The following is a 23,977-nucleotide window of genomic DNA, read 5'->3' as shown; positions in this document are numbered from 1 at the left end:
TTTTACCACTACTTTTGATTTTAGTGATACAGACGAGAAAAACTTCGACATTTTGAGATGGTGGTCGCAAAAAACACAAATATATCCAATTTTGGCTATAATGGCAAAAGAAATTCTAGCTTGTCCAGTTTCAACAGTTGCAGTGGAGCAAACATTTAGTATTGGAGGAAATATATTGGACGAAAGACGTTCTAGCTTAAGGCCGGAAAACTTGGAAGTCCAATGTTTGCTCAATGATTGGTCAAAAGCCGCTACTCGAACACAACATATTCAAAATGATGAAGAAGACCAAGATGATACCGAAGAAACATCCGGAACTACGACGGGAGGAAATACGAGTAAAATAAAATAAAATGTAATAGATTTGTAATATTAAGTCATAAGATATTAAGATGTTGAAATTCTAATATATTGTTTATTTAATAAATGTAATAGATTTTTATTATGGAGATATGAAATATTTGATTGAGGTTATTTAAAAAATATGTTTTATTAAAAATTTGTTTAAAAATTTTTAAAAAATAAAATTTAGAAGGTTCAGCGCCCCAGTACCCCAGCGCTGCCCCTTCGAATCGCCCCAGCGCTGAAAATGAAGCGCTGGGGCGCTAAATTTTTTTTTTTTTTTTAAATGGGACGGTTTAGCCCGGATCCTGTACCGGCGGTTAACCGGACCCGGACCCGGACCGGAACCGCCGGTTCACCGACCCGGACCGGAACCGGCCATTGGCGGGCCGATTAAGAGTTGGCTAAATGCCAACCCGGACCCGGACCGTGGCCAGGTCTATCTACAACCAATACATATCTCTAAAAATATGATAATGTAATTAATTTTCAAAGATTTTTTTTTATATATAAATGCTTTATTTTCTTTTTTTGATAAAAAATAATAAGTTATAATTATATGTGTCCCTCCACGCCAGAGTGTATATATATATATCGCGCTCGGGAGAGCTCGGAGCATTGAAAGAAACCCTAGCCCCCAAACCTCTTATTCTCACATCGATATGGCCAGGAAGCGAAAAGCCCGCGCCGTCGAAGCTCCTCAAGAGCCCGATCCCGAGCCCGTCCAGCTCGAGGAAGCAGAGCCGGAACAAATCGTTATGGAGGAGGCCCAACAAATCGTAGAGGAAGATCCAGGTATCGGGGAAGGAGTCGGGGATGAAACAGTAGAAGAGGAGCAAGAGGGAGAGGAATTAGGTGACGGAGAAGGAGAAGGAGAAGGAGAAGGAGAAGGAGAAGGAGGAGAAGGAGAAGGAGAAGGAGAAGGAGAAGCTGAAGGAGGAGAAGAAGGAGGGGAAGGAGGAGGAGAGGAGGAGCCGGAGGACGACACTGTGTTTGAGAATAATGAGCAAGATATTGAAACTATGGAGAAGCCATCTGTGAGTGATGCCTTGACGAACGGCGTTGAAGCTGAAGGGCAGGAGGAGGAAGATGAAGGGGATTTGGAGGAAGAGCCGTTGGAGAAACTTCTCGACCCTTTTTCCAAGGACCAGCTGGCTCGTTTGATCAAGGATGCGGTGGACAGACACCCTGATATCATGGAGGATGTGAACAAATTGGCGAACGCCGACCCTTCACACCGCAAGATATTCGTGCACGGACTGGGGTGGAATGCGAATACCGAGCTGATTACTTCTGTGTTCGGTAAGTTCGGAGAGATCGAGGATTGTAAGGTTGTCATGGACAAGAATTCTGGGAAAGCCAAGGGTTACGCGTTCGTCCTCTATAAGAACCGGGATGGGTCCCGTCGTGCTCTGAAGAATCCACAGAAGATGATTGAGGGTCGAATAACTTCATGCCAACTGGCCTCTGCAGGTCCAGTTCAGGCTCCTCCCCCCACCGTGGCGCCCACTATGGCGGCACCACCTCCATCTGAGTACACTCAGCGGAAGATTTATGTGAGCAATGTATCCGCTGAGCTTGATGTTCCGAAACTTGTGGAGTTCTTCTCCAAATTTGGGGAGATTGAAGAAGGGCCATTGGGGTTGGATAAAGAAACTGGAAAGCCAAGAGGGTTCTGTTTGTTTGTGTTCAAAACCGTTGAGGGTTCCAAGAGGGCATTGGAAGAGCCGCACAAGAAGTTTGAAGGTCAAATTCTGCATTGCCAGAAAGCAGTAGATGGGCCTAAAATTTTTAAGGGTTCTCTAAGCTTGCAGCATAGTCAACCGTTGCAGCAGCAGATACGTCCTCAGCATCACCATCACAATCGTCACCCGGGGCAGTTGGGGCATTACCATCATGCTGCAAAGAGGGGCAAGTTTGGAGGGGGGCGGGGAGGCATGAGGCACGCAGGTGGACATTTAATGGCACCGAGTGCAGGGACAACTGTCCCTGCAGTGGGGTTTGGCCATGCGGTTCCCCCAGCCGCGATTGGACAGGCTGTTGCAGCTTTGTTGGCAACTCAGGGGGCTAGCTTAGGGATTGGTAATTTGCTTGGAGGGATTGGAACAGGTGTGAATCAGCAGGGAGGTCCGCCCATGATGAATAATGCAGCTTACGTTGGTCAGGCTGGTGCTAGTAGCTATGTAGGACCACCTGGGATGCAGGGAGGCTATACTTCGCAGCCGCAGATGGGTCAGGGTGGTGTTAGGCCACATCAGGGTGGTGCGCCCTACATGGGTCATGGTCACTAGGTAAGTAGGTTCTGTTGATAACTCCTTTATCAAATTTTACAGCTAATGCTCTCACATGAGATGCTTCAATTGTGTTGATTAGTATAAGATTATGTTTAGACTGGCGGTTACCTTGTGCTTGTAGCTGAAGGGTTGTCCCTGGATGATAATAGGAAGATTTAGAGCATTGTAGAATAGAATTATGACTACCTGGGAAGAGGGGGCATGCCAAGATGCAGCTATGCTTGTTTATCATTTAGATTAGGGGACAATCTGGCCTCCTCTGATCAATCTTAATTATTATTAACAAAATATACGTATTAAATGAAGGTTTCAATCAATTCGAGGGATTTTAACTTATGAGATGGTAGAATGTATAGGTAAAAGAACCAGGAACTTTGAAGTAATGGCACGAGTATTACAAAATCTATCGTGATTAGTCCAGTTTGTGCAGTTAAAAGTAGGACTAGGAAAACTCTGACTACTGAATATAGCTTGAAGTTTGACTGGATTGTTGTTATTTATAAATTGGAATCATATAATACAAATTAAATGGAAGTTCAAAGGGATTGAGCATTAGGTCTGAAATTATATATGATGCACTTGGTAGTGAAAATGTACATATGTTTGAGATTTCTCATTTCATGTACCTGTTCCAACAATCTTACTTGAAACAGAGTCATATACATTAACTATCATGATAAGTATATAATGAACAGAATGTGGTTGATGGATTAACCTCCAACCTCACCCTCAGATAACATTCTTCATAAGAAGCTACCAAGCATCACATGCAATTTGGAGAAATGATGCTGCCATGAGATTTCTACGTCCTTGTCGATTACACACAGCTATTCATATTTCTTTGATATCTAGTTTCTGATGAGAGTTTCTTTTCGTATTCCCTGGTATTTTTAAAGTTTCACACACTGCCAATCTCTGTGCTTATAATTCTTATACCTTGGCATAGATTTATCCTGTTTACTTAGTTATGTCTTTTTTGGTTTTCACTTTTCACGGTCTTTTATGTTTAAATTTTTCCTCTAACAAAAGCTTTTACTTGCTTCAAAATTTCAGGTGTTTCTCGGTTTTTCTTAAACTTTTTAATGCTTGGGTTGCTGCTTCACAATTTTCATTTCCTGTGAATGAATTTTACTTTTGTTTTTCAGAACAGTCTTTTTATGTTTAATGTATTCATTGTGCAGATTCTTCAAAAATGCACCAAAGTTTTAGTTTTGGACTCTGGTGATTCTTCTGAAGTTGAGCCGTTGAGGCACCCATGCAAATGACGTCTTTCCTTATTGCAAAAAATTACTATTTGCCTAAAGATTAGAATCTAAAATATGTACTTTTCTATTTGTTTACTTTTGTCCTTCAAACATTTTCTAAAACAGTGACTTATCCCGCTTCTGATAACAACTTTTTAAAAGGATTGAGGTCCAACAGTTGGATCTTGTGGTATCTCTGCGTTTTTTTCATTCGTGTAGATTGGCTATCTTTCTTACTTATGACTTTTGCATCTACTCATTGCTTTCATCAATTTTCGTTATGCAAGAAGAATGCAGCATTAATTGATAATGAAATGTAACCTGTTTTTGTGGTCTACATCCGTGCCTTGCTTTTTGAGGCAAGATTTTTGGTTTTGTATATACTTGTTCAAGGTATTGAAACCATGCGTCAATTAGTATTTTTATTGGTAGTGGTTTGTGAATGGATGGATATCCTGAGTAGTTTTACTCTTAACTAACTGACTTGACATTTTGATCTTATTACAGTTCAGTTGCAGGAAAGCTCATAATGTATCAATGCAGCTTGACTTCTTTGCGTTGTCTTTATATTCAGTACTTGATATATGTTAAAATTCGAATTTTTTACTTTTTTGACCTAAAATGCAATTATCTACTCCCGTTTACCAGACATGAAGGTGTCAATTTTTTAATGGCACCAATTTAACTTGAAGACCCCAGGGAGTTCTGGAAACTTTATGTTTGTACCAAAAATGAGTGGTTTTTTGAGTTGTTGATTGTCACATGATTGCTTTTAATCGAAGGTACATCCAAACAAAAACCACCAATTTGAAAATTACAATAATCTTGATGAACATCCGGAACAATAGGAACCGGGGACACATTGTTTTCTTTTCAGTGGCCATGTTGGTTAGATGGTTTGTGGATGAGATTAAATTTAGTGGCTGATCTCAACAAATAAATTGGAGAAACACTTTTGCTAGGATCCGCGGCATCTCCGCAGATTTAAAATTTTGATTTTATTTTTAATAGTTGAAAGTCCTCCATTCTTTTTGTTCATGGAGTTCAGCCATTTTGGGCAAAGACATTATCTTTTTCCACGGAAAATTTATCTCCATGGTTAACTCTCTCCTCCAATTCTTCCACTTTTCTTAGCCCCCGTTGATTTAAGTTAAGCAGAAAACCATTGCTTTCTTTGTATTTGGGGATTGGTTATCCCAGAGGCAGGGTACCTGATCCAGAAGTTGATGCCTCAGAGGAAAGACGTTGCTGCCTCCTTCTGCTATTAGGCAGGTAATTAGCCACTTTTGCTTCATCCAAATTTTGTGCCCTAATTGTTGTTTCATCTTGTTTCATATATATGAATTGGCAACACATTCATAGAATATACTTAAAATTGATTTTAAGAGACTCTCTCAAACTTCCTAAAACATGGAATTAAATAGAATAGAATATAAGGTAGAGTGATATTTGTTAGCATCGATCGATACCACTCTTGAGATCATCATTTCTTCAGCAATGTCTCTCGGAGGATATAATATTCTGCAAAGCTTTATGTCCCCTTTGGTTGGTTTTAATCTAAGCTAGAGCTCATCGTTTTTTCATGCTCACTAGGATTGAGCCCATGTGCTTGACCCCTTTGATTATCTGTCTTTTATTACCTTGAGTGTGAACCAAATTTGAGATTCTGGGTGTATGTTTTTCTTGAGAAATTTTGGGGTGCGGCCAGATCCTGGCTCTGCTTACCCCCCTCCCCTGGGTTTATATGCTTCTTCAAAATATAAATCATGGGCCAAGTCCTGGCCTCCAACGGGTAGCATAAACTTACCGTCCACCCACCCCGGGTTCATAAGCTTCTCCAAACATAAATTGTCATACATACATAATATGATTCCCACTTCCATTCCATCCATCTGTACTAAAATTTTCGCTATGCCATGAGTACGAATTCTGGGTTTCCGAACAAATGCTTCACTTTCAAAGTCCATTTGCATTTGTGTTGAACCACAGTGTGAGACTAATTTTTCAACGCTATCTAATGACCTGAAGCTCGTGTGAAAATCTATGATTCTGAAGTAGTGTCACAGTTTCCAACTTATGGAAAGGTGGAAGATAGAGAATGTCTCAATGGTTCATCTCGTAAATGGTAGTAAGTCCAAACTAAAATTTCAAGTGTTTTGAAAGAATATAGGATGCATTTTGGATTGGAGGATTTGGTGAAAATCTGAATTTTAAATCCTTCGTCGAAGTGCGTCCAATGTGTTTGGATGCTATTCATAACCTATGAATTGAGATTCTCCAGCTTTCTTTTGAAATTGATTTCTTTGCTCAAATCAAATAATTCAATACAAAACCATCGATTTATGGCGAGAATATGAAGATATTAACGGCTGGCTAATGATTATTTTCAATGCGATTCATGTGCATTTTGTTTGGGCAATAATTCATCAAAATACTAGAATATCCCTCATTTTCGAGATTTTTACGGAAATTTTCGAGAATTCAGGTACGATGAGATGAAATTGACAACTTGTGTTTTTCACTTTGTTTTCTTTTTTACTTTTATGTAATATCTTGTCCTTGAAATTACTAGACCAACTTCCCTTCTTTTCCTTTTTTATATTATTATATTTATAATAATGTTCTATTTAAAATCTCTTGATCTAATAATTATTTAATTTATTTTGAATCTAAAATTCATATTGCATCAATATTATTATATTGTTTATCATCATTTAGATTTTAGAATGCCCTCGGCTTTCGTCTAAGAGGAAGGGCAGTGTCTATATAGGTGGCGTGGTATGTTTCGTAAGAGGGCTGCTCTTTTATTTAATAATAATAATAATAACTGACTAGGGATTCGCAGCACGACCTCTAAAAAATTAGAAAGAATTGTTTTCTTAAGAAAAAAATTATAGTCATCATATCAATATTTTGAAATGATAGGATAAGAGAGGATGGAAAAAGATTTTTAAAACATGAAATTGAGATGTTAAAGGATATTTTTGAAATTATGAAATTTTTTACCAAGTTACCAAAAATTGATTGGTATAAGATATTCAACATTATTTATACTATAAAGATAATTATATAATTTTTTGTATAATAAAATATTTATTAAACGCTGTAAATAAATGGTAAGAACACGATTGTAGCACTAAAATACTATATAAATAATTATATAATTTTATTTATAATAAAATGCTTATTTTATATGACCTCTCTCCCGAGAGAGGCGTTTCATTCTTGAAACGATTTCTTATAAATATTAAAGAGTTTTGCCATGGTGTGGAAGGCACGATTTTTCCATGTCAAACGGGTTTTATTTATTCCATGTTGATTGTTGGGTGATAAATTTCAACCATTTGCTTTCAAATCAAGACTGGTTTAGCAAAAAAATATATAAGATATATGTAATAAGAGAAATTTTCAGCTGTTCAATTATGTTTTTTCACTTGGTCCGCGACCATTAAAATCCGGTGGTGGGTTTTAGTGATGCGAAAAAAAAAACAAAAATCATTAAAATTCACTACCGAGTTTTAGTGGTCGCGGACCAAGTGAAAAATGGTTGGGCAGCTGAAAATTTTTCTATGCAGTAAATACAACGGGTGTTGAGATATTGAGGTGTATTTCTTCAGGAATATTATATACTTCAATCAGAGAGACGTCGTCATATTGATGGTATCTGATCGAGACCGTCGGGTAAGGGATCTTTCCGAGCAAGTGGTAGGGGATCGAGACCGTCGGGTAAGGGATCTTTCCCGAGCAAGAATCACATTAAATGGGGTGAGCTCCTAAGGTTCTTCGAGACGGCAAATGGAGGCGATCACGGTGGCGGGGATGTTGTGGGTTGATAGTTTCCGAGACGAGGCCAAAAGTGAGTAGGAGAGAATGTAATATGATGCTAATCTTGTTGAATTAACCAAGCTATTCGATGAAATAATAACACACCTGCGTGTACGGCTGGATTCAGCCACTATTTTTCCTGGCTTCATTTGGTGGTCTAGTGTGCAGAGGCACGGAGCCATGAGCTAACTTGAATGACAATTATTTTTTTTTACGTGTTTCAACAAATGTGAGTAAGGGGGAATGTAAAATTAATTTTTTTTTACGTGTTTCAACAAAATATCAAATTGTGTATTGTGAAAAATTCTAGGCTCTAAACACTAAATCAATCTCTATTTTAATCACTTTTGTCACCGTTTGGTACAATAAATGAAAATGAGATGAGTTGTAATTTTTTACTTATCTCATGTTTGTCTTTTTTTTTCCCCTTAATTTTATCTCATGGCTCGCGATGGTATTGGATAAACAGTAACAAGTTTACTTCGAGTTATTAATTTTGACATTGAAGTAATGATTGGTGGACGAATTACAATTTTAGCCTTCACCTATTATAAATAATCTTATGTTTACTTTTGTATTCATAAAATTTGGATTAGATTATTTTTTAAAATTTTAAATTGGGAGAGGGTAGATTAGGTTATCTATAAAAAAATTTTCAAAAATAATGATAAGGATGAGTTATACCTAGAAATATTAAGGATGAGATATCACTCAAATAAGGATAAAAAAGGTGAAATGACGGGCTTTGAAATTTGAGTAAAATTGACTTTTTTCAAGTAAACAGATGATATTGGATTAATAAACTTATCCAACCTTTATCAAACCAAGTAAACGCAGCCTTAGTCCATGTGACGAGGATATGGTTGAATTGATATAATTGGAATTTTACAAATGTAGTCTTTTTTCTATAATTAATTAATTAATTGAAATTGACAAGAACATTTAAGATATTATATATTAGTAATATACATACTAATTTTATAAAATTAAAAACATACCAAACATCCTGTTATTTAGTTATTTCGAATTACAATTTCCGACCATAATTGGTCGGTGCCGAAGAATGGGAAAACAAGACATTTACCCCGTAATCGAGTCTTTTTTTTTTTTTTTTTAATAATAATTATAAAAAAATAATATATATATAATAAATTGAATACACGTGAGTAGTTATTTTGAGGTATCTAAACTCAATTTGTATTTTGCAATATATGAGATTGAATCAAATAAATTCCACGTATCGAACGAAATAATGAATGCCCATGATTTCACGTGTTTGCAAATCCCAATACTATCGATTTGATTACTCTCCGGCGACGGCGATCGCAGGCGCCCATCCTCACCAGTTTCCTGTCCCCGTCAAACCCAAATCTTCTCTCTTTTTGCAGATACAATTGCGGCGATTTTGCAGTTTGTAGTCGAAGTGAGTTTTATTGGACTTTTGGGTGATCTAAATCAATAATTTTACGGTCATATGTTGATTTTTTGCTTTCGTGTTTTTGTGTGTGTAGGTTGGGATTTTATATGGCTCTAAATATGGAGTCTTTAGTGGAGGCGGCGTCGGGTGCGGTTGGCGCGCTGGTCAGCACCACCATTTTGTACCCACTCGATACTTGCAAGTCCAAGTATCAAGCTGAAAATCGAGCATCACATCACCAAAAATACAGGTTTTTGTTTTTTAGATTTCGTTTTTTTAATGGTAGTAGTCTCGTGGATTGATGCTCTTCTGCTCAAAGGAAAAGCTCTTGTTCCTCATTTATTGAATAAGCCAGTTGGGGAAAGAAGCTTGATCCCTTTTGGGAAGGATGTTAATGGTGTTAAAGAGTACAGAGCAGGATCGGATCATTTAAATTTTTCGTTTCTTAAAAAAGAAATGTAAATTCAAAGATCGTTTTCAACTTAGGAAAAACGTAAGTGGAACAGGGTTCTAGGCAAAGCGAGTATTTTTCCCAATTGGCGATTTAAATTTGAAAAATTTTCAGCAGTTTCTGCTAGGTGATCGGAATCGACTTGTCTTGTTTTGAACAGGCACATTTCAGATGTGCTCTGGGAGGCAATATCCAGCCATCAAGTACTTTCATTGTATCAGGGCCTGGGGACGAAGAATTTGCAGTCTTTCATTTCACAGTTCGTATATTTCTATGGATATAGCTTCTTCAAGAGACTCTACGTAAGAGAAAGCGGATCAAAATCTATAGGAACTGCAGCTAATTTGGTCATTGCTGCTGTTGCAGGTGCTTGCACGGCTATTATTACACAGGCAAGTTGTATTTCCATTGATTCTGGTCTTAACTCTTGTTGCTTGTCGGTTTCTTTCGGGCCTCATGATGATTATTTCCTTCATGTCAAGTACCTAGTGTCTAATGAGTACTAAAAACTGTTGGTTCGAGGCAGTTTACGTTCTTATGTTTGATGCATGCACAGTTACTATCAGACTAATATCTTACAAGTTAAAACATTTTAATTATACCAAATTCAAGTCGTTTGTATGGTAAATCAAATGGGCTTTGATATTTTTGCTTCAAGGTCCTTATCTGGTTGTGGTAGCTGTTAAGAATCATGGACCCAGTTATTCTGTGGCACTGGCCTGATTTCGAATTATTGTATTCAGCCTCTTGATACAGCATCATCAAGAATGCAAACAAGTGATTTTGGCAAGTCCAAAGGGCTGTGGAAATCACTCACAGATGACACTTGGTGTCGTGCTTTTGATGGCCTGGGTGTTTCTCTTCTTCTAACGACAAACCCTTCCATACAGGTTGATGGTTTTGCTTTTTCTTTACATTCAATTCTTTTTATGTGTTGGAAAGAAAGATCCTCTTATCATAAAATTTTGTTTTTTAACGGGGAATTCTGATGCTATGCAGTACACAGTGTTTGATCAACTAAAGCTGAGATTAATGAAGAACAAGACAAGCAAAGCAAGAGATGACATACCATCTCCAGAAGCTCTTTCTGCCTTTTCCGCCTTTGTTTTGGGTGCTGTTTCAAAATGTATCGCTACCTGTTTAACATACCCTGCAATAAGGTATATAAAAGGTCCATCTTCCCATTTTTTTTATCAACCAACTCTTAGCAGCCTACGTTTCAATATTTTGAGTCACACAGATTCTTTTTTATGCATCATCACGTAAGCTAAGTTCTTGAACATGGACAGGTGTAAGGTGATGATTCAATCAGCCAAAGATGAAAACGTGGAAGATGGCTCGAAACTAAAAACGCATAAAACAGTGCCTGGAATTTGTTGTGCCATTTGGCAAAGAGAAGGGTTGCTTGGCTTTTTCAAAGGGTTACAAGCGCAGATGCTGAAAACCGTCTTGAGCTCAGCCCTACTTCTGATGATAAAGGAGAAAGTCACAAAGACCACATGGGTACTAATGCTTGCCTTGAGAAGGTTCATGCTCGCAACCCGAACAAGGTTAAAGAGTTCTTGATAAAGTCCTGTAGCTAAAGGATACGTTAAGGACCCAATTCATAACGTAGAAAAAAGCTTTTTGGTTGGCACAAATAAATTTGAAATGTTCCATATATGAGCCTAGAATTTTAGGTGATTCTATGCTACATCGGGTGAAACACTCCCTATCTTTTTTTCACATGAAATGACAAGAAAAATTATAGGCAGGGTTCACATGATTTTTTTTCAGCATGATGTTCACGCGAACATTTTAACAAAAACACAAAAGAGAGTGTGTTTCACCCGGTATAGCATAGAATCACCTGCCAAGTAAGCTGTTTCATATCTTTACCAGTAAACTAGACAACTAGCACCTGAACGGCGGCAATAAAATAATTCATGTGGTTTAAATAAACTGTTTCGAAACTTTAAAAACTCCCACCAATATATCAATGTCTAGATAAATTTAAATTGACTTACTAAGGGCAATGCAACGTCCACCCTCCAATATGATATAACAGTGGCTAGATCTCGTGTTGATCTAATTTATTTATTTATTTTCCCTACGTCAATTGTCACAAATAAACACACTTATAAACTTTAACTGTAATTATGAAAAAGTTGTTTACATTTTGTAAAACGATTTCAGTTTACCAAAATATCATGGTAAAAATAACTAATGATTTAAAATAATGTATAAAAAACATTTAAAAGAAGAATATATATATAACTCGATAAATACTCGAGCCCATGGAAAAGACACTCGGATCACAGATACCAACAATATTTGTACTCGAGCTTTGACATTGTCTAGTAGGGATGAGCTTTCCATACTAAGGGAATGTTTCTTCGCATAAGCTTCGGGAGAAGCTCTTTCACACCTGCTGATTTCAAAGGTTTCACATCGAAACCAATAGCACTCAACAAGCAAGAGCACAAGTTTTAATGCTAATTTATTAAAATTCCTCGATAAAAACCATAATGCACAAATTTGATGACTTTATTGTCTATCTATTGAAAAAACCTCCATTCTATCCCTATGTACAAGTTACAAACTCGGTCGACAAAAGAAAATGTCTCATCAAGCCGTTACACGACTTCAAAATGAAACACACGACGCCAAGAAACATAGTAGCATCATCCAGCAACTTGTACACTGTAACATACTATATGTACAGAAAACATCCTTAGTACCAAGTTTTTAATTTGTTTGCCCTTTATAAACTGTTAGAAATATTTTCCCAAAATTTGTGGTTTTGTCACTTGATTGTACTGGTCAATAATCTACTCACTGGTTGACCTCTTTTACGGAACCACTCTGACCTTTGGCACGGTTGAAGTCATCCAAAGAACGGTATTCCTCTCTGAGCAGTCTGTCCAATTCTGGATGTTTCTTTAGCGATTCCAGATGGCCACTGGCCTCCCGATAATGGTGAAATGCCCTGCAAACCCAAGTAGGATTGTGATAACAGTAGAAATACTAAAGGCGAGGGACTGGAATCAGAGTCACACAAAAAAACAACACTCTGAATTAGTTTGTTTTACTTATTCGACCGGCGAAAGCTCCTAAAACCTTTCTCCGGTCATATACTCATATGCCGTTGGGGCAGGTTGATATTCTATTGATACTAGACACTTGATTTGTTAATTTTACGCACCACAATTTCTGTGGTTGGTCATTTGTAATATATGATTTCTGGAGTCTCCAGTATTGCAATTTAACCATTATAAGGGAAAGTAGAAAAATAAGAATATAAAGGTCTTTTTTGCTTACCAATATTTTTCCAGGCCATAAAGGTTCCCTTTTGTATAGAAGTCAAGAGCCAGCTGTTGGAAGTTGTCATAGAGGTCCTCTCTGAATTCCTTCTCCAGACCGTAACTGAAGAAAAACACAGGTTAAAACTTTACCAAACGGAGAACAACCACGTAATACATTGATACTTGAATGGAACCTAGCCACATAAGTCATAACCAAGGGGAGCACAATAAACTTAAATAATCAGCCAAGTAATTTTGAACAGTGAACTAAACAACGCAGGAAACGTACCTATAAAACCTGAAAAGGCACTCTATTCCATAATTATAACCAGCAGCAGCATCTTCTAAAGCCACATTTCGAAACTCGTTATACATAGAAGGGTTAAACATGTCCCTTAAGAAATAAGACCAAAACCTGTACAATGTATTCATCTCCTGCAAGCACAGGGAGGCATATGTTATTCCTATATCACACCAGGCACACAATGAGATACTATGCCTATGTCCACAGCAGAATAACATGTTTTCTCCGCAGCAATTATCTACCAAATATAGCCAGCTAGATAAACAAACAAGGCTGCAGAACTAAATTCAGAGAGGAATATCTAGGATATGCTTGGTGGTGTTTTCAGAAAATGTATTAGAGAATTTGATGTGTTTGGTTTATATTTCTTTACTGTAGATGTCAAGTAAGAACGTGTCGAGTCAGTAACGTCACACGGATATATAATTTTTAAAATAGACATTTAAAATATAGTATGTTTTTTATTAAAAAATAATAATATAATAGATTTTGTGGGAATTGTAAAAAGCTCTGCAAATATTATTTTAGCTGAAATAAAAATGAGGGAAATTTTGTTTTGGGTGAAGAATGTGAGAACGAGAGTACGCTTGGTTTAATATTGGAAATGGAGAAGGGTGATTGGAAGAAGAAAGCAACATAACCCATGTCTTGCAGAAGTTTGCATTTAGAATCTACTAATAAAGTGTCAATGGAAAAGGGTAATTTGAAGATGAAAGCAAACATTTCCATCCCTTGACGAGTTCGCATTTAGAATCTGCTAATAAAGTATCAATCAACTCCAACTTATAAGCCAACTAAACAATAGTAAAAATGGATGAATATGAAAGGACAAATGCTAGATATGATGAAAGCATGCAATATTTTCTATAATGATCCACCATGCTAACCTAAACTAGAACATTTCACAAAAACCTTGAAATAATTATCTCCAAAAAATAATTGGGATGAGCTTTTCCTGAAATAACTAAAATTACCTCACTACAACCAATGCCCATTTTCTTCCTATCATTAAGGCAGCGCTTGTGATACTTCTTGTAGCTGAGAAAGAAAAATGACCCAGTCAAGAAATCAAACTCTTAGCAGATAAAAGCTAAAAAAAAATTGCATGTGAATGTGGACAAGTACATACTAGCCAACATTTCCTATATTTAGTGGACTTGGAATTTCATTAGCATCCTAAAAAGCCTCTAAAATAGATCTACTTACAGCTGCTGTTTGAATCCATTTTCCTCCAGGAGTTTATGACTTGGATGTTGAAATGGTGGAAAAGACTTTGGCACAGAACCAACTGGTGGGCTACTGCCCGATAGATTTTTGCGAGGTGAAGCAATCAATTTTGAAATCCTTGGCCTGCAAAATTAAAACTGGGTTTTAACTTTTATCAGAAGATAATAAAACTCAACAAAACCTTTATAAAACAATCTCCCGATTTTAACTTGGAGTCAATTTTTAATTCTTTATCAATCCTTAAACAGGAAAACGCACCAAAATGCCAATGAAGCACGAGACAATATTGATCCTCACCCATGACTATCAGGAGGTGTAGAACCAAAGAAAAAACCAACAGAATCACTAGGTGGACTTTCAGATATCTTGTCGAGACTGTTTCGGCCACTTCCATGAACTTTAAAGTTGCCAGGGTAAAGTCGCTGCTTATAAATAGAATGCTGCTGGGAACTGCCCTTGCCTTTCTTCCTTCGGAAATTAGAATTTCGAGGGCTTTCACAGTTACTTCCCCCGGAAGAATGATCAGGAACCCTCGAATTCAATTCAGAAGCACCTTTGGGAGACTTTCTGAAGTTCTCATCCCTGCTTTCATTACCAGGCATATCCAGCCTCAGAGGAGATCGTTTAGAGTTTAATTCCTGCAAATAGTATTATATAAATATAGAACCAAATCTTTATCTTTTGACAAAAAGGGTGACAAAAAATTTCCCAAAAATATTTCCATCAACCTGCTCATAAAAATAGAGGCCATCATTTATGGCAGAAGCAAGCTCACTGGACATGGCTTTTGATTCTTTGCCAGCCACTTTGGTGATCCGAATATTCTGCATCACACAACCTAGTTAGCCAGTATATTTTATTCATAGATGTTGTGTTCAACAACACAGAAAGCGATCTTGTAAAAAATGACCATGTCAGTTTAGAACCCTGCCCACCCCTCAAACAATGAGGAAAACGAGGATTCAAGAACACTCTCTCACGTTGAATTTCCATATTAAAGTACAGAAAATTAGGTGAAAAACGGATGCCATCAAATGTAAAATCTAAATTTCCAATTAGATTTGATGTTTTTCATCTGACAATATACTTCTGGACCAGGATTACGATTGAAGCAATTTTTAACCTTTTTATAATACTTAAACTGAAGTACTTGTTTCTAGATCATACAAATTCCTTTTCATATAAACCCCGAGACACGACAATAATTAACATCACAGAAACAGTCTGAGAACCAAACATAGATACTCGCAGGAAGTTGAAAACAAGTAAGAAATAGCTCAGGGTTTCACCTGTGTGACAATTACAAGCCTTTCGACAGCTTGATCATTGACAACTTCATCGTCCTCCTCATCATCCCTGCAAAAAATTTGGTCCGATTAAGAGTGGTAAAAATTATGCCAAATTCCATGTTAAATTCAAAGGGAACGGACATGCAAAAAGGCCAAAGGGTCATACTAGATATTATTTGGAACAAAGTGGCAAAATATATCACATGATTAGACTTCATGAATATGAAACCCAGTGAAATTTAAAGCAATTCAATAACTTTTTTTGCCCACACCAGAACATAGAGGTATAAGAATTTACGCATTACAAGCAATGACGCAATCGAACCATGGGGCCATACCACAATTTTCAATGCCACATGAAGAGTTCGGGATAGAACTTAACAAGCATAAGACAATGGCTAAACGGAAAATTAGAACAAACTCGATGTTGACAAATAAAGATAAAGGTGGTGGAGGATGGAGGATGGAATACCTTCCGACGGTAGAATGATCACAAGCCCTTGGCATTTTCGGCTCCACTTCCAGTTCTTCATCAAGCATAAATGTGCTACAAAAATCATTAGAAGAGCTATCCAGATTATGCACATCCAGATTTGAAAGCACCGACTTCTTTCTTTTTTCACAATTTTCAAGGACACTTGATTTTGCAGAGTCAGCATCTTGTGAGATAGCTGGGAACTTTGAGTCGTTGCGGAGTTCCCCGCCAAAATTCCCACTACTATTTCCTAAAGTAAAATTTTGTACTTCTTTACTGAAAGGGGAATTAACTGTGTCTGTCTCTGTATGGTCAATAACACATTCTTTATTAGAAAATGCAATCACTGGTGCGTGATCCATGGAGCACTCATTTGGTGAAGGAAGCTTTTCCATTCCTTCTGAGCCCCCCTTCTTATTTTCATCGAGATCATCATTCTTCAAAGCATCTGAAACAAAAGATTGAGATTTACTGGTAACAGAAGCTGGAATCCACTTTGACCACCCGTCCCGTCTCCTTATCTTTTCTCCCTGTAAACAGATTGAACAAAGAGTATCAAAGGAAACATCATTTGGGCGAGAAATGAAAAGGAGTAAAAAGAAACTCTCCACGCCATAATCAGGGATGTTCAAAAGATGCAAATTATCCAACCTGCACTTCAATGGTTTCTGAAGCCTGTAATGCATCCAAGATAAATGGTATCTCTGCATTCATTCTTTTAACCTGAAATACAATTTGTGATGGAATTTAGTTGCATAATTTCCACAAAAAAAAAAGATCGAATTTTAACTAACCAACTCATGCACAGTAGACAAAGGCGCAGTAAAATCCCTAACACCCCCATTATCCACCCTCCAACGACCAAAGAGAGAATAGTTGTGGGATCGTCTAGCAGGACTATTTATTGCAAGCATTCATCCCCAAGAAGAAAAGACATAAAAAGAACCGAAAAAACGATGTATTGTGCAAGTTCATGAATGAGATACACAATGAATCTGTAAGACATTACCCTAGGAAAGTCAGCGATAGCAGATATCTGAACCCAACCTTGGCCGTCCATCAAGGAAATCAAATAATTATCCATCCGGAGATTCTGGTCACTGAGAAATTAAAATAGTTAAATTCTTTAGTTTACATGGTAGAAGTTTCACAGAAACTTCAAATTTCTGTGCTTTTATTATTTACTGCAAATGCAATGGTTTAAGTAATTGCTAAACCTATCAATAATCAAATACCGAAGAAACATCAGCATGTGTCAATGAAACAGGTATCACTCATCACCGTAGATAATCATTAAGAGTAGTTATTATTCTGCAAAAAATAATGTAATTTGACTAGAGTCCGCGAGCAGAATGCCAAAACTTTCCTGTTCACCAGACAGGGATAAACATCACAGCTATAAGACACAAACATATAGTATTGCAGTTGACGCTAAAACTCCATGATAGAATTTTAAATTGCATTTCCTCATCATAAAATACAAGGAGCCAAAACCGGGATTTATTTTCCTTCAGGGGGAGGGGAAATGCATCTTCAACTGTATTTGAAACAAAAAAATTTATATAATGCCAGATAGATCTTTGTTAGACACTTCACCTGAAATAATATTCAATTTGCCTCACAATATTAGCTTTCAAGGCTATTGTTGGCGAGGGAGGCATGGGAACACCAAAGCTTGGAGGATATGGAACTAAAAATGGTGGATAAGGTACTCTAACAAAGCTTGGAGGAGCCGCAGGAAAATAACAGATAACTCCAGGTGGACCTATATTATCAATGGCCTTTTCAGGAATGTACAAATCAAATACTTGAAAAATAAAAATAAGGAAAAGCTGCGGATGTGAAAAAAAAAAACAAAAAGCAAAAAAAACAAAAACAAAAACAAGAGGGAGAGAGAGAGAACTCAACCATAACTAGAGGAATCTGCATCATAAACTGATGAATAATTATTTTCGTTTCTCAAACAGCATCATAAACAATAATTCCATTACCTGCCATATTTGGTCCATCTACAAAGCCAGAGGGACCAGAAAACGGAGGTCTAAAAAAAGGTCTTGGCCCCATATTTTGTTGCAAATGAAAATTACTGTTGGAAGCAGCTGGCCTCTGATTATTCCAGTAAGGATTCACTTGGCGACCTCGTTCTTTAGCCCTGGGACTAGTTTCAACAGAATTGGAATCATGGGGGCCTGAATCTGCATGTGGGAAAGGCGCATCCTTTACAGGAACAAAATCTTGCGCAGTAGTATCACTACCAGACTTTCCAGACTGCATATCAGGTCTAGGAAAAGATCCAGGGGGTAATGGATAAGCATATCCAGTAGGTGGAATCGGTGCCATGGGTACCATTGCATGATAAACTGGCGAAACCGGTGCTGCATAATATGGCAAAGGTACGGGAAATTGTGGTACACTATTTGGGGCTTGCTTGGGTCCTGTTTTGTTTTGATGCATAGCACTGGGCCTACGAGGATTTTTAAAACTACTCCGTGCATTCATTTTTTGCTGCTCCACCTTTGTCTGGAAAAAGTAGATTGAACTTCAAGTAAGCTACAGATAAATCATGTGTTTGTAACCAACCAGCTTTGGTGTATTGGAAGGATACAACAGAAAATAGCACCCCAGAGCCATCGACCATGCAAGAGCGCTACATGGGACGAGAATTTTTCATCCAAGAGGAAATTGTTAAAAAAAGGAAACTAACAAACAAGGAAACAGAAAAATGGGCCACGTTTTGTGCCACGCGGCAAGCTCATAATTATAGGTCTACATGGCATATAGACACAGTACCATTGACGCACACGGAAGAACCAAGCAGTTAAGTTTCTAAACACGTTAAATACAACAATAAATCTGACATAATGAGTTTCTTACTCTTTAAGCAGCATGTAAGCCACATAACTTTGCAGGTTATATTTTGGCTGCAATCCATTACATTTTCTTACAGTCATCACTCAAAGGATCAAGGCTCAAAAGGAAGAATTTAATTTTCCCTTTTCTGACACGAGGCCTAGAACAGAAATCTCTGTCCTGTTTAAAATTTGCCCGATAAAACAAACTACTATGGATACAAATACATGTATTTCCATCGAGATAACAACAATAACTTAAATGGAGCAGAAGACACCTTCAAATCGGGGTAATACCTAAACATTCCGATTTTAAGAATATTCGGCCACGTGCATTGATACTCAAAAATTTCTTTTTCAGACACACTACATGCTTTTTAAGGTCTCTTAATTATGAAGATACACCTCAAAAAACCTCTCTTCCACCTCTTGACTCATCAAGACTACACACATAATGACATGAACACTCAATAACTGCAGAAAAGATTAAACAAATCTTATAAACCACAAAAAATTCTCCTTTTTCAAAACAAAAGCCTCTTACAGTTTTCCCAACAAAACATAAACATTTTTCAATAAATATACTCAATTTTAATATGCATCAACCTCAACTCCTCAGGAAATAACCGAAAACAATTACCAACCAACATCTTTCACAAATAAAACACACATACATAAAAAAAAAGGAAGAAAAAAAAAAGAAACACATAAGCACACGCACAAGAAACCTGAGATTTACACAAAAGAAAAAAAAACAAAAAAAAACATATAAAGAATAACACTTCACCAACCGGCGCAGGAACCGCCGAAGGAGCAGAACAGTCGTAAGCCTCAGTTTTTTGCGGCGGAGGTGATTTGCTGGAGCTGGAATCCACAATGTCATTGCTTTTATGCCGTTGCTTGGCGTCGGAAAGAGCTGGCCACGTGTCTGAATCAGCGTCCAGCGCCGGAGAGGATGCGGCGGATTTCTTCCATGGCGATTTCGGCGGCGGCCCATCAACAACGGCATCTTTTGGGCAATCAAGCTGATCACCACCACCCCCGTTGTCCCCTACAGCCATTTTGATTTCGAAGAAAAGAGGTGAAGAATTGCGCGAGAAAAGAGCGGCAATGGAGGAGTGTGTTTTGAGGGAGGAAAGGAGTCTGACTAGGGTTATACTCAGACACACGGTGTTGACAGTTTGACTGTTTGTGCAAATTTATACTCTTGAGTTTTTATTTTTTTCCAATTTATTTTTATTGGACTCAGCCCGATGCTTCACTCAAACTTATCGAAACTGTGAATAACTTTATTCACAGATGATCTATACGTCATCGATATGTAAATATTTTTGTCTCCATTTTGAGTCCAATTTAAACTCGAGCAAGATCTATATTAACCGAAAATTAGATAACGTTGGTAAATCGACTATTAACCGGACGTTTAACGATCACGAGGATCGAATAAAGTTGATAACCCGCCAAGTTTCACTTAAACAAAAATCTACGATATTGTTCATTAAAAAATGCCAACGATAAAATGATCGTTAAAAAACTATCCGTTGAAATTTATTTTATCCTTCATTTCGTTTATTTATTTTTTTTCTTTTTATATATATAATATAATATTTTGTGAGCTTTGAGTCTTTGACATTATTGTTTCATTGTTTGGACCGTTTTGAAAACGGATAATTGCAAATACTATCCCTGTGAAATAATGAAAAATACCTTTTGTGTTTTCAAATTTTATTCACAAATATCCCTGAAAATACGTATGGACAAGGGATTATGTGCTCAAATTTTGAAAACACGGGGATGTATCTCCTCAAGATTAAAAAACACATTCTGCATGAGTCAATGAGTCTCTGACTCATGTATGATGGGGTTCTGATTAGTTATTATCCAATTTGACTTTCTCTCGGGCCCAAGCCCAATGACTCAATCCATTTGGGTCTCATATTACTCTGATATTTATTTGGACACTTTATCAAGACCCATAAATATCTAAAAGTCCATAAGAGGCTCAAGCACATGAAACTCTCTGACTATCTATAAATAGCTCAAGTTCTCTCATTATTAAGGTATGCACTCTATAGTCACATTCTCTAGTTCTCTAGAACTTTTATTGGGCAAATACTGACTTAAACGTCGGAGTGTCTTCGCCGGACAACCCCCGGCGCCACTCACTTTGCCTTGTGATGCAGGTGAAAACCCACGAAGTTCGGTCTTTGGAACAGTTCGAGTATTAATCCGGCTATCCAGATCTCCACAAGTTACCCAGATTTTCTCTAGTCGGGTAATATCAATTTTTTGCTACATCAGCTTGGCGCCGTCTATGGGAACTTGTTCACTGCGTCATTGAGAATGCATACTCCATTACAAACATCTCAAGAAAATAATCGCAATGGAGACTCACCTCCCATCTCCAAACCACCGCCTGAATTTAGTTTCACCCAATAAACATTGACAGTCTTAATGGAAGGAACAGCCGCACGCGCAGCGACTGAAGCGGTCGTTCAGTTCGTGGAATCTCGTCAACGCCGATGCACCGACAAGATAGCTCATAGAAGAGGGCTCTCATCTCATGACCCCGGTAACAAAGACCCAAATAAAACTAAGTCTAAAGTGAAAGACAAAGATCTTGAGGGGACCAAGAAAAATATTTTTAATAAAGAGGGTGAAACAAGTGCTCACACAATTCGCGACGTCTCTGACGAAAACAAAACCACTAATCCAACCCGCGGAGATGGATCTCACACACATGCAACTGGAGAGAATTCGTCAGCAATCTTACCTGTACGTCGGATCCCGTTCACGAACGTCATTCTATATGAAGCATTGCCTAAGGGAGTCAAAATCCCCAACCTACTTGATTTCGATGGAACTGGTGATCCTCAAGATCATATTAACAAATTCTACGCGAAAGTAGATTTATATGACATCACAGATGCGGCTTACTGTAAGATATTTCGAACAACGTTATCAGGGCAAGCTCTCACATGGTTCAATAAGCTGTCGTCCGAATCCATCTCCAACTTGGAGCAACTCATCCAGCGCTTCATCCAACAATTCTCAATTACTTATTCAAAATTCTTCAAAAAGAAGAAGAAAGTTTGCGAGAATATTGATAAGTGCATTTTATGCACTTAATTTATATATGATTTGACTTGGATTTTGTGATGTATCGAGTGAATATTATGCGTATTTGTTGTTGTTTTTGTGAGTTGCAAGGATTTAAAGAAGAGGAAAGCCGAATTACGGGACAGCAAACTTCAGAAAATTACTGGGAATGTTACAGACACCTAAATATCTCCACCGTTCAAATTGAATTTAGGATGTTTTAAAGTTGCTGTCAAAATTTCAGCTCGATCCGACGGCTAGAACTTAAGTTATGATTTTTACAAAAATGCTGCGCAGATGGTGAAATGGAAGAACAAGTAGCGCCCCAGCTCTAGTTTTTCAGCGCTCCAGCGCCCGTAAATTCATGTCCAGAGCGCACCAGCGCCGTATTTTGGGCGCTCCAGCGCTAGACGTCCGTCATTGAAAAATAAAATACGAAACTTGAGCGCCCCAACGCCGAATTATTAGCGCCCCAGCGCTGCGCAGTCTCCAAAAATATGGAAAGTCTTTAATCGAGATTTAAAAGGGATTTTATGACTTATTCTGGAGGATACGAGGGTTTAGAGAGGATTCAGAGCATAAGGACGACGATTGAGAGTTTAGGATTGCACAAGAGCTCGAGAATTCGGTACGAAGATGGAAGACGGCGGCATCCGGCGACGGAAAAGCTTCATTCTAATTCGTTCTAGTTTCTCTTTAAACTCTATTTTTCTTAGTTTATGGATTGTTGGAAAAACATGTCTTATTTGATTTTGAATTGCGTTATGAACTAATTTTTTAGTCTAGAGGTAGACGGATCTTGATTGGAAACCATGATTGAGATATTTTGATTTATATATTTGAATTCTTCGCACAGTTTATTTGTGTTTTCCTGATTTTAATGCTTTCAATTTACTGGTCATAGATTGAACGATATTTTATTTAGAATCTATCAGTCGAGAGAGGAGATTTTGAATACGACATAGAAAAATACATCTTTGGTATTTATATTGTTCGAGAGGCATATAACTCCATAGAAGTCATTAGAAGTGTTGGAATTTAATGCTCATAAGCAATAAATCGTGTGTACCTTTTCAGCGGAAAATAAGGCACACGGTTGTTGGATCTCTGACTCGATCTACAAGCAAATCCCTCGAACAAATCCCACGAACAATCTTTAGTTCCTTTTGCGGTCGTCGAAATATTACTAGAATATTTCGATCACGTGCACACTTTAAACCCTTGGAGATTTCTGGCGATGCTCCAAGAATTACCAGAGAGAATATTTAATTATGTGTATTGTGTGTTGTGAATTCGTTCTTCGTCTTGTATCTACCAACTGAAGGCTACCTATATTTATAGGACACCTAGTATGGCATGACTAGTATTCTACTCCACCTCAAACTGTGGATGCACTTTGATATATCAAATATTCTATATCAAATAATATATTATGGGATAATAATATTGATATTGTTAGAACCTAATGGGGGGATTTAGGTTCTATTGGCAACTTTAGCAATTTAAAGCAATTATACAAGTACGCAAGCGGAAGACTTAAAACAATCAAATATAAGTGCAGTAAATAAATGCGTAATGTAAATAAAGCAGTAAAATGGATAAGAGATGTTTATGAAAGTTCGAAGATAAATCGTCTACGTCTCCCCTTCTTGGTTAAGATCGATTAACCAAGGATCCACTAACACTTCAACTCTTGGCCTTGATGGCTCCAAGGATAGCCGTACAATTCAACACGATCACCGCGCCGATACAACTCGAACACTTGGCCTTAAGGGCTCCAAGGATAGCCTCAACACAAACACTTGGCTGCACACTCAAGTGCTTACAACGATAGCACAACACACTTGGCTTTACACTCAAGTGTTTACAACAATAGC

The 23,977-nt window shown here is 37.6% G+C and overlaps 3 protein-coding genes across 4 annotated transcripts; 2 read left to right on the top strand and 1 right to left on the bottom strand.

The window, feature by feature from the left end:
- Nucleotides 1-935: 935 nt before the first annotated feature.
- On the top strand, nt 936-8,049 carry LOC140893292 (UBP1-associated protein 2A-like). Of its 2 annotated transcripts, none has more exons than XM_073302356.1 (3): nt 936-2,633; nt 4,388-5,152; nt 7,498-8,049. In XM_073302356.1, the coding sequence occupies exon 1, from the start codon at nt 1,005-1,007 to the stop codon at nt 2,631-2,633; it is 1,629 nt and encodes a 542-aa protein (XP_073158457.1). In that variant the 5' UTR covers nt 936-1,004; the 3' UTR covers nt 4,388-5,152; nt 7,498-8,049. The 2 variants fall into 2 exon arrangements, with proteins under 2 accessions (XP_073158457.1, XP_073158456.1); XM_073302355.1 differs by having other exon boundaries at nt 937-2,633; nt 3,818-5,152.
- An 859-nt stretch (nt 8,050-8,908) lies between these two features.
- LOC140891739 (peroxisomal adenine nucleotide carrier 1-like) lies at nt 8,909-11,468 on the top strand. Its single transcript, XM_073300363.1, has 6 exons — nt 8,909-9,128; nt 9,217-9,372; nt 9,734-9,965; nt 10,317-10,463; nt 10,573-10,733; nt 10,863-11,468. Exons 2-6 carry the CDS (start codon nt 9,230-9,232, stop codon nt 11,137-11,139), a joined length of 960 nt encoding a protein of 319 aa, XP_073156464.1. The 5' UTR covers nt 8,909-9,128; nt 9,217-9,229; the 3' UTR covers nt 11,140-11,468.
- A 569-nt stretch (nt 11,469-12,037) lies between these two features.
- On the bottom strand, nt 12,038-20,157 carry LOC140886729 (la-related protein 1A-like). The gene is made up of 14 exons (XM_073293487.1): nt 19,793-20,157; nt 18,144-18,672; nt 17,749-17,917; nt 17,162-17,252; nt 16,804-16,875; nt 16,150-16,682; nt 15,678-15,744; nt 15,117-15,212; nt 14,686-15,026; nt 14,368-14,511; nt 14,136-14,199; nt 13,147-13,292; nt 12,874-12,978; nt 12,038-12,541 (listed from the first exon to the last, which is right to left on the bottom strand). Exons 1-14 carry the CDS (start codon nt 20,060-20,062, stop codon nt 12,388-12,390), a joined length of 2,781 nt encoding a protein of 926 aa, XP_073149588.1. The 5' UTR covers nt 20,063-20,157; the 3' UTR covers nt 12,038-12,387.
- Between the last annotated feature and the right edge of the window lie 3,820 nt (nt 20,158-23,977).

This window comes from Henckelia pumila, chromosome 3 (genome assembly GCF_033568475.1).
Source record: "Henckelia pumila isolate YLH828 chromosome 3, ASM3356847v2, whole genome shotgun sequence".
Taxonomy (NCBI): Eukaryota; Viridiplantae; Streptophyta; class Magnoliopsida; order Lamiales; family Gesneriaceae; genus Henckelia; species Henckelia pumila.
Note: the sequence above shows the minus strand (reverse complement) of the source record. Positions and strands in the feature narration are given on the sequence as shown.